At 35.6% G+C, this 11,761-nt stretch overlaps 1 protein-coding gene across 1 annotated transcript in view; it reads right to left on the reverse strand.

The window, feature by feature from the left end:
* ntn1b (netrin 1b) overlaps positions 1 to 7,977 on the reverse strand; it is a 66,881-nt gene extending 58,904 nt beyond the window's left edge. The window contains exons 1-2 of the mRNA XM_051106769.1: positions 7,703 to 7,977; positions 6,497 to 7,546 (exon numbers count right to left, since the gene is read on the reverse strand). Of these exons, the coding sequence (XP_050962726.1) occupies positions 6,497 to 7,511 (1,015 nt within the window). The 5' untranslated portion in view covers positions 7,512 to 7,546; positions 7,703 to 7,977. The remainder of the gene's footprint in view (positions 1 to 6,496; positions 7,547 to 7,702) is intronic.
* Positions 7,978 to 11,761: the final 3,784 nt, after the last annotated feature.

Consider the following 11,761-nt stretch of genomic DNA (forward strand, 5'->3'; position numbering starts at 1 on the left):
TCAGTAGATTTTTTTAAATGTTTATTATATGCTATGACAGCAGGATTTTGGACCAATCAGATTTCACAGTGGGTGGGGCTGTGCTCATTTGCATTCATGCATTTGGCAGATGCTTTTATCCAAAGCGAATTTATGGTCTGCATTTTATCACTGCATGCATTACCTGGGAATCGAACCCATGACCTTGGGGTTGCTAGTAACGACTAATATTTAAAGATAGAAGTATTTTTCCACTTTTTACTCAGTGTGATGCTGCACCAATAGAAACCAAGTAATTGATTTAAAAAGAAAATCTGGGAAAATAAATGATGTATTTATTATTATAAATAATGTATTAAATAAAATATTTAAAAAATCTATAAATATCTATTAAATTTTTCATCATTTTAAGCAGATTTTTATTCTTTTAATATAAATCAAGAAAGTGTTAAAGTTGAAAAAAAAAGAAATATAATTAATGTCATTATTATTGTAAATAAAACAATGAAAATAAAATATAATTTAAATTTTTTGGCTAGAAAACTGAGCTCAAAGAATTTTTTCTTCATTTTACTTAACTGTAATGAATTAAAAAATCTAGATTAATGTGATTATTTTAATATAATAAAATCTTATAAAAAAATCTTTAAAAATATGTAATATTTTTCAAAATTATAAACAAATTAATTTTTAATTTGTAATTGAAAAAAAAGATTTTTAATAGAATTCAAGAAATCATTAAAAACGTTGAAAAAATATACAATTAATGTCATTATCATTATAAATAAAATATTGTTTAAAATGTATATAAAATACTAAAATAATTTTAATCATTTATGTATTTATTTATTTATTAAAATTAAAACTCGTACTTGAAAACTGTTCGAGCTAAAGGAATTTTTCTCCTTTTTACTCAATGTGACGCTGCAGCAAGAAACTAAGTAATTGATTTAAAAATCTAGAAATGTAATTAATTATTTTAATGTAATAAAATCTTATAAAAATCGAATATATGTATATATATATAAATAAGGCTGAGAATAGGCTGAAATTTCACTTAAAAGTGAGCAAGAGGAATTATTTCCCTTTTCACTCAGTGTGATGCTGCAGCAATGGAAATTAAGTAACTGATAAAAAGTATAATTCTTCTTCTTCTTCTTCTTCTTCATATTATTATTATTATTATAAATAAAATAAATTAAAATAGTATTTTTAAAATAATATAACATACTATAATGTTTTTGAAAATGTTTAGTATGTAAAAATAAATAAATAAAAGCTCCACTAACACCCTTAAAAACACATTAGGAACTGAATGTCTAGCAGTTGTTGTTTCCTGCAGGGAAACTCAAGAGCTTTCATGACATCACCCTTTTGCACAATTCTTTCATCAGATTTAGGTCCGGCAACAGCACTGAGAAAACCACAGATGGTCCGCAGACCTCGAGCAGCTCTTCATGGTAGCCTAGAAATCTGCACACGGTTCCTTGTAGTCTGCTCACATCACAGCAGGCCAGAACACCACGACCCCGAGGACCACAGTGGAACAATGCAGAGAGATCCAACGCATGACAATTCCAGCAGTCTGCTCTATGTCAAGAGCTAAGATGCACGTCTGCCTTAATTAGCTTCCACGCACGGGTTAACTCGCTTATGTGAACGTTTAGTCGACAACAACGTTTCGCTAACAGAGACAGCGATCTGTAAACTATATTCATTCAATTTTAGTGAAATTCCTGATGGAAGTCTAAGCATAAATCTGGAGTGCAGAAATGCCTCATGTTAAATTTCTGACTGAGATTTGTGTTGGATGGAAGATCGAGCTAATTTAGTATCGATTTAACGACAACATACTGAAAACCTCCTGCTTGCTGAAGACATATTAGTGCGCAATGAAATCTAATATACTGAAAGTGTCCAAAGAAGCAAAGTTTTCATTTAGTTTCAAAGTCTACAAATGCTTTTAGTGAAATCTTTTGCAAAAGGTTTGATTCTTTGGAATGCTGTGGGTCATGAATAAAATGTTCTACTTTTATCAAATAAGATTGTATCACCGTTGTATGGAAGCCTGTTTCCATCAATAAATTAACAAAAAAAGGCTTTTCTTACAATTTAGACTTTTTACTCAGAATTGCGAGACAAGTTGATTACCTTTTTTATTTTTTATTCCATAGTCAAAAAAAAAAAGATTTGCAAAACATATGCTCAGATTTCTGAAGATTCTCAGAATGCTCAGATAAAAAGTCACAATTACTTTTTAAAAATTCTAATTCAGTTCTGGAAACGGGATTCCACACCAAGAGAGTAGTGCATGTTTAGCTCTTTTAACCCCACAAAAAATATTTTTGTATTGTATCTGTGTCTTGCCTATGTAACTGTGAGAGATCCTGAGTCTTTGATGATCAGATATTGTTATATCGCTATTCATATCTTTTAAAGATACAAAGTTCACATACCAAGCCATCAGTAGCTCTGAAAGTACTCCAAAAACTACTGTGAGGTCTCTATGCTTGAATAGTTTATGAAAGTTTAAATGCGTCATGAACAGTGACATCATCCACCTGATTTTTGAGAAGGCGTTAGTGTCAGTTCTGGCATGCTTTACAAGATAAAGCCCCTCAATACTTATTTCTAACCTTTTTGACTGTTTTGTGCAAATATATTAACTAATTTTATATACTTTTGTCTCTAAAGACTTGTATCTTCATCCTCCACAATGCAACTGTAAAATATATGATAAATACATGCATAAATGCATTTATGCAGATACATAAACTGCTGCACCAGTGTCAATACTGGATTACTTGACAAGATAAAACCCCTTAAACAGGGTTGCCAGGTTTTCTCAACAAAACCCACCCAATTGCTACTTCAAAAGTAGCCCAATTGCGTTTTGAGGGGGGGTCCCCCATTAAAAATCACAATCCGGCGGTAAAATACATGTTTTTTTGGTGGGGTTCCCCTGGTAAAATTAGCATTCCAGGGGCTAAATATTACATTATTGGGGTCGCTTCAACCCGCAGACATGAAAAACAACTCACAGCAATAGTGTTAAAGTAGCCACGGACTTGGCAACACTGCCCTTAAAATGAAATATTTTACTTTTTAGCTATTTCATATAACAGAGCTTTTTGTTTGAAACAAATGATCATAATTAGACTGACCAAATTTACACGCACATAAATAAATTAAATAAAAAATCTAATAAATTAATAAAATGTCTCTCACAGGTTTTTAGTGTTTTTTTTTTAGCAAATGTGCAAATTTATTTTCACAATGCATACAGTTTTTTGGAAGCTGCATTCAGAATTGTTCAAATTAACATGATGTTTTGATTGCAAAATGAATTTTAAACAGTTTTTGTGTGATGATAAGTGTTTTTCTATTAGATAATTCATATTTGTGACCCTAGACCACAAAACGGATATTTAAATAGCATCTAAAAGCTGAATAAATAAGCTTTCTATTGATGTATGGTTTGTTAGGATAGGACAATATTTGGCCGAGACACACTTGAAAATCTGGAATCTGAGGGTGCAAAAAATTCAAAATATTGAGAAAATCGCCTTTAAAGTTGTCCAGATGAAGTTCTTAGCAATGCATTTTACTAATGAAAAATTAAGTTTTGAAACACTTACGGTAGGAAATTTACAAAATGCCTTAATGGAACATGATCTTTACTTAATATCCTAATGATTTTTGGCATAAAAGAAAAATTGATCATTTTGACCCATACATTGTATTGTTGGCTATTGCTACAAATATACCCGTGCTACTTAAGACTGGTTTTGTGGTCCAACGTCACATTTATTACCAATAACAGTTACATTGTAATGCAGTGATATTTAATGTGTTTAAACAGCAGGTGTAGTTTTAGTAGTGTTTGCAGTTGAACTGACTCTTTATAAAGACTTTTATCATCATAATGCACAAATGTGGAATAAATAATTTAAGATAACACGGTAACCACATGACCTATTTTAACTATGTTTTTCTCAGCCTGCTGGCTTTTTGCCCTGCTTGTTTTTGCAGGTTTGCCAAAAATTGCACAGTGCATACATAAAATGCAGAAGTATCTATCTAGATAACATTCCTATCGTCATGTGAATGCTACACCTAATTTCCCACAAATACCTGCCTTGCCCACCTCATTCCACTGAGTAGAATGGAAAGAATCCGGACAGAGAGACTTACTCTTAATTATGAGGCACTTGATCAAAGCAAGCAAATTTGTACCAGATGTAACAAACTCTTTGAAAAAGTTTGAGACAAAACTTTTGACCAGACCTTTTTTTTGTTTTTTGTAATCTGTCACCAATCTCATTTACAGCTTCATCATCAAGGCTTCCTGTTCACCTCTGCGTTGTCGCGTGCAAACGCACAGTGAGAAAACAGCTTCTGTCAGTCATCTGTCATATCATGATGGTACCCACATTCTCCATTCATGGGAATGAACTTTTATTTATAACCACAGGCCTACTGACACACAGACATCCTCTGCGCCACAATGCTTGCATATGCATGACGGCCATCTGCCAGGAGCGTTTAATATCTGTTTGCACTTCTTTAATTGAGTTTTTGACTTCAGCAAGTGACAACAACCTCATCAAACTGAGCATCTGCTGACAGCTTGATGCTTTTGCTATGGAGTTGTGTTTAACACGCCATGAATGTGACAGGACATAAAAAGAGCAACTTATGAATTTGATGAAACATCTGCAGGAGCCGTTATTATGATCAAATTGAAAGGAATTAAATAGTACTTTCACAATGAGATTCTCATGCTCATGTTTTCGAGACTGATATTATTTTCTTTCACTAACAGGGGAAACCGACGTTTCATCTGGAAACCAGCAGTTTACTTTCAACTCGCCAAAACAAACAACAAGACTGATGTAATCTTCCCTTCAATCTGATAATGACACCTGCCTTGCAATAACACGACAAGCCTTTTCAGCAGATCTCGCCCTCCAGAATGTTTCCTTCCACAGAATGGATGTTGAAAGGCACTTCCAAACTCAGTTACACCCACCCACCCATTATTATCTGCTAGTACGACAAATTTGTCGCAAAAAATGCAACAGAGGTATATGTTTAAAAATCAGATGATTTGATTACAGAACAGATTTGTTTTAATCTCATCAAATGTCTCGAATCTAATCTAATGATCACTCATAAGAGTAAAACTCATGCGGGATTATATAATATGATTTATGTAGAAACCTAGACACACTGTCAGGTGTTCACATGGGTAAAATACTTTTTCTGATGCATTCCACACATTAAATATGTGAATAAAAGGCCTATTCTCACAACAAAAGTTGCAATAAAGTAAAACCTATTTAAACTAATTCAGATATTTTCAATTACAATAAATGCAGTTTGATGGAATTTTAACAGCCTGTTTGAATGAACCAGTGTGTACTGTTTCAGTTTGAAAATGAAAGTTCATACAATCATGAGTCTTCATTAGATTCTTATGTTCATAAGATTCTGATAGGAAAATTACATGTGGAAAAAAAAAACATCCCAAGCTCCTGAAATTAAAAAAGAAGTCTAATCTTCATGTACAGTATCTTCATTTGCATTGACTGATATACATTCGGCATTTAAGTTGATCAATTAATCAGGAAAAAAGAAAAAGTGAAACCAAAGTCTGACAAATCATTCAAACAAACTGCATAACGCAGTCTGGAATAAAAGTATGACGTTCCCTTCAAACGTTTATTAATAACAGTATGCAGATATCTCTCTTTATTACCTCATTATCAAATCTTCTAAGAATTTTGGAGATCTTGTGAGGATCAAACATATGAAACCACTAATGAATTATCTATATATGTGACCCTGGTCCACAAAACTAGTCATAAGGGTCTAAATGTTTTAAACTGAATAAATAAGCTTTCCATTGATGTATGATTTGTTAGAACAGGACAATATTTGACCGAGATACAACTATTTGAAAACTGGAATCTGAGGGTGCAAAAAAAATCCAAATATTGAGAAAATCGCCTTGAAGTTCTTATGAAGTTCTCCAAATGAAGTTCTTAGCGATGCATATTTCAAATTACAAATTAAAATTAAGTTTTGATTTGTTTACGGTATCTTCATGAAAACATGATCTTTGGCATAAAAGAAAAAAAAGATAATTTTGACTCATACGATGTATTTTTTGGCTACTGCTACAAATATACCCTTGCTACTTATGTCTGCTTTTGTAGTCCAGGGTCACAAATATCTATATATTCAGCATTTTTCTAATCTAATACTCTTTTTTTCATCATAATCTGCCTACCAATTTAAGCGAAAATTAAAAACTATTTCAAAGTTTCTATGAATATTTAATGTACAGCAGCTGGGGGAAAGCCTGAGACTTTCGATTCATTATTTTTTTATATTTCACTAAACCATCATCATAACATTTATGCACGCCTCATTAATGAAACCTATTATGAAATGTTTGTTTACAAAGATACATCAGCACTTGTTGAGTTAAAGTACATCAGAAAAGACTCACCGACACATTCGTTCGCCTCTCTGGCCGTCGCGCGTTGCCACGGCCGGTCGTAGTGAAAGGGCTTACACCTGTCACACTCCGGTCCCGCCGTGTTGTGCTTGCACTCGCACACTAGGTTCCCTTCTCGGTCCTTTACGCATTTTGACGCGTGCCCGTTACACTTACAGCGACCGCCGACCTGCAGGTCAGACACGGCGTAAAAATACGAGTCCCTGGCGAGTTCCGAGTCATCCTCGTTCTCATCGCCGAACGTGTGCAGCCGGTTAAAGGTCACTTTGATATCGGTGGCCGTGACCCAGTCCTGCAGGACGGGAGAGTTGTCAAAGTCGTGCGCGGAGGGTCTGCCATCCAGCGTGCTGAACGCGATGAGCCCACCTGTTAACGGCTGCATGTCCGTATGCGAGTCCGTGCAGATCGCTTCCTGCTCGTTCTGCTTGGTGATCGCAGCTTTGCTCGGTTTGTTGTACATTTTCTTGCACTGGGTTGAGTAGAACTGAAACGGCACCCAGGTTTTCCCGTAATCCATGGACTTAAAGATGGCCATGGATTCAGGGCGAGGAGAGCAGAACTGGAGGCTCACGTAAGTCACCTCGAACTTCTTCCCCAGAGACAGCGTCAGAGTCACATTCTGCGGGTATTGCACGTAGTTCTCCGACTGCCAGCAGGTGAGGTTGTGAGGGTTGTTGAGGTCTGTTAGGTACGCGGGTGGATGCGACTTCTTGGGGTCCGTGGCGTCGCAGATGTTGCAGTCCCTCGATCTTTCCTCGCCCTTCTCGGTCACCACGCAGTACCGCGACGCCGGAGTGCCGCAGGTGCTGGAGACGCGCACGTCCTTTCCGAACGCGGAGTTCACAAAATCGGGGATGCACCGTCTGGGGTTGCCGTTTTCGTCGTAACACGGGTCCGGAGGAGAGGATTGAGCCGCGAACATACTCATTCCGTATCCACCACGAGCACCGGCCACCATCGCGATGATGGACACCATGGAGACGCACGTTACCAAAATCCTTATCATTGCAACCCGGGGTCCTTAGTGTCCCTGAAACAGCACTGAACAAAAAAAAGAAACTTTTGCATTTAAAAAGAGACCGAAATGCATGTATTTGGAATAATTTAGCGTGGAGTTTCCGATATAATATGTGTGAAAGATTTGTGCGTAATTACAGGCGACTTTTCTTAAAGACAAATCCACAAAGTGCACTGTACCTCTTTGCTCGGGTGGAGAAGTAAGGCAAACCCGTCTAAAAAAGAAATTATAGGGCACTCTCCCTTTCTTTTCTCTCTCCCGGATATGTTGTAATCTCTTTTCCTACTTTCAACCGATATGAAACAGAAAACCTGCTATTACTTTCCAAGGCTCCCTTTCTTCCTCTGCCTAACTCATTCACACCTCTGCCTCTCTGTGACTGAGTGTCGCAGCTCAGCCCTTCTCTCTTTCTGCTGCTCTGCCTGTATTCAATAGGGGGTTCAGTCGTTTACCATTCTCTCTGTGCGCCTGCGAGTAAAGCACTTTATTGCCCATGTGTGCAAGAAGCACAATGGAATTCTAATGTACGCTAATCTGCAGTTGCATTTCGAGTTATTCTTAAAACTTCTGAAAAAAAAAATAGAACTGTTTATGACAGTTCTGAGAGGGAAAACTTTCTGTTGTAAATACAAATCGAACACTGAGCAAGTGAATTTACATAGATGAACAAAATAATTTGAAAAATTATGAAAAACACTCTAAAAAGTGTTGCATTATTTGAACCTTTAAATTAAAACTTTTTAAAAATAAATAAAAATGTAAATATAATTAAAATATTACAATATCGTATATGAAAAAATCACTCTTATTTTAAAAAAGCATACAACATAGGCCTAAAATGCAACACAAAGTATTAAAAAATAAATGTGACAGATCAACCATTTGACATTGCATGCAGATTGCAACTTTGCAGTTACGCTAGCAAAGTTGTGCATTTTGGTTAATAAAACCAAACCATTTTCACTTGATGCGGTGTTTAATCTGTGAAAGCAGAAATAAATCGCATATGCACATCATAAATGTGCGTTAAAATCCAGACGCAGTTTTGATTACGCAAACCCACCGTTGGCCACCCACCGTGTCCCGGACTCACTTGTTGATTCACCCTGCCTCACAATAAAGAAACGGCGACACCGTGTGGTTGTATGGAGAATAGTCTGACCAGCAGTGATTGACCTGACCAAGCTCTCTCTCTTTACTTACTTGTATGTTTGACAGTTGGGTCAATGCAGGCACGAGAATTGAGTAGGCACATAAATTATCCAATAGCTGGTTTTCCAATAGCGTGACATTTAATATACAGCAGTATCCAGCTAATTGGGCATTTTATATGATGCTATCAAGCAGGAAATGTCAAAACCTTTATTTTTTGTCTTTTTCTTTTTTAAATCATACTCAAATATGCTTGTATTTTTTGCTACATAGTTTTAGGTTTCAAGCTAATATCACAGTGTAGTGCAGACTTTCATGTTAGGCCAGGGGCGTTTCTAGGATTTTAAAACATCCGGGGCTGGTGCCAAAACATCAGGGGCTAGTGGTAGTCAGTGGGAGCTCACATCATGCTCACATAAGATTTTGTTAGACACAAGTGGTTGAACCTGGATCCTTCTAGGTGGGTCCGGGGGCATTAAACCGGGGGTTAAAGACCTTGTCACACTATTAACAATAGTAAATAGTAATCACTGCAAATAGCAAACATATCAAAGTATTATAACAAAATTATAACATTACAAAAATATGTTAGACAAATAAAATAATACATTTGAAAATGTATTTATAACTGTAACAAATATATAGTTGCATGCAAAAAGAGGGCCCTATTTTTTTTTTTTTTTTTTTTTTCCAAATTCCGTTTTATTTTTTAATTTTTTTCAAATTCTGTTTTCTGTTTTAATTTTTCTGGACTTCTTTTTAAGGGTTAAATTTAATTTTATTAATTATTTAATTAGTAATTAATTAAAACCATGAATCTTATACAATTTACAGTCAATTTATCAAAAGTTAAGAAAATTCACATGTTTGGGACCCTATAAAATGTTTTATTTTTTCTGACTTTACGTTTGATTGTTACCAAATATGTTTTAGCATGTCTGTTTATTTGAATGCATAAAACAGCTTTTATTTATTTTTACAATAGCCTTATGGAATTCTGTATTGTGTATTTTTCTGGTTATCAGATGAAGATATAAAATATTGACTTAATTGATCTTTTAATAAAAATTATATTTTGTTTTTGGCAAATAAAGGGGATTTACTATTAAAATATAAAACATGGAAGAAATATTGTGTGAAAAAAATGTATACATTTTTATTAATTAATAGTAGTAGTAGTAGTAGTAGGCACGTACATTATACTGAGTGATGAATAAAGTTAAACCGAACTTTTATTTTGACAGATTGCCGACTTGCCGTAAATACCTTTACATTTCTGTGTATATATTTGACGCTTGTTTTACTCAAATGAAACAGTGAAATGCTCATGAAGTGACTAATGTATTTATGCCTTCATTTAGTGAAACGGCAGACACTGAAATCACTACACCCGTCAGTATTACATAGAAAACGAAACTGCGCTTCCGCGCCGTTCATTCAAAAAAGACACGCAGAACATGCAGGATTCATATTTAAATAGCCTTTTGTGGCATAACATTTACAGATACTAGTCCCTATCGCGACTTGATTTAAGTTTAAGGACCAACTTTTGATTAATTAATTTAAACTTTGACAAATTCCGTGGAAATCATAAGGCCATACAAAAAACATTCGGGGCTGGAGTAAAAACTTTCGGGGCTCGAGCCCCGAGTGATTAGCCCTAGCTACGCCCCTGTGTTAGGCCATATGTAAACTGCGCACATTATAGTTATTCAATAAATTGATATTCAATCAGAACAGACTTTAAAAGCACAACAAATTCATATAGAGCCTACTCATCTTCTAAAATGACTAAACTGAACCTTACATGCTTTTTTATTTCTTGGCAGTAGCTGAATATTATGACTTATCCTGAGTGTCAGTTTTTCTCGCCACTGTCCTTGGTGCTGAAGTCATGGACAAACAGGAATAATGTCATCATCACAGGTCTCAGAGAAATAGTGGGTTTATAGCTTCTGGTAGATTAAAGTTTTTAATGGTGACCAAATCTTGGAATATCTATGAATGTATGACTTCTGTGGTCTGACCTTTTTTTAAAAAAAATATTCTTTTATTCAAAAATTTAGCTTATTCAGAAATTTTAACACTTATGTTTAATGAGAATTCACCCAAAAAGAACATTTGCTAAAAATATACTCACCCTGATGAGTTTGTTTGTTCATCAGAACAGTTTTGGAGAAATGTAGCATTACATCACTTGCTCACCAATGGATCCTCTACAGCAGGGGTGTCAAACTCCGTTCCTGGAGGGCCGCAGCCCTGCAGAGTTTTGTTCCATCCTTGCTCCAACACACTTACTATGCAGTTTTCAATTAAGCCGGAAGGACTTGATTAGTTGGATCAGGTGTGTTTAATTAGGGTTGCATCTAAACTCTGCAGGGCTGCGGCCTTCCAGGACCGAAGTTTGACACCCCTGCTCTACAGTGAATGGGTGCCGTCGGAATGAAAGTCCAAACAGTTGATAAAAACATTGCGGTAATTCACAAGCAATCCACACAACTCCAGTCCATCAATTAACATCTTGTGATGAATTTGTTTCTTACAAACACACAGCTTTTCACTTCACAAGACATTAATTGATGAACTGTGGATTATCATAGCTGTTTGGACTCTCATTCTGACAGCACCCATTTACTGCAGAGGAGGCACTGGTGAGCAAGTGATGTAATGCTACATTCGTCTCAAATTCAGGTGAGGTTTCCTGAAACTGTGGCTGCAGCACATCATTACACATACTCTATTTTAGCACCGATGTGTTGTAGGTTGCTTCACACTTGCATAGTACAAGAATACTTCAGATTTTTCCATCAGTGTTGGGTTTTATTCAATTCACGTAGGCACAATGGATTTTTATGGCAAGTGACCAATGATGACTCACATGTGAAATGCACAAATGCAGAACTTAGGGCAACTGAGAACTACTGAAAACAGGAAATGCATATGCATCTCAATGTCAGGTTTCTCATGTCCTCTTTTTTTTTCATTAGCAAAAGTTAATGTCACAGATAAACTTCTTTTTTTTTTTTTTTACCTCTTTGGTGGTAAATGGCATAAGTACGCCTACGCCCGGAAGTTTTTTTTTTTTT

The sequence above is a fragment of the Labeo rohita genome, chromosome 3 (assembly GCF_022985175.1).
Source record: "Labeo rohita strain BAU-BD-2019 chromosome 3, IGBB_LRoh.1.0, whole genome shotgun sequence".
In the NCBI taxonomy this organism is placed as follows: domain Eukaryota; kingdom Metazoa; phylum Chordata; class Actinopteri; order Cypriniformes; family Cyprinidae; genus Labeo; species Labeo rohita.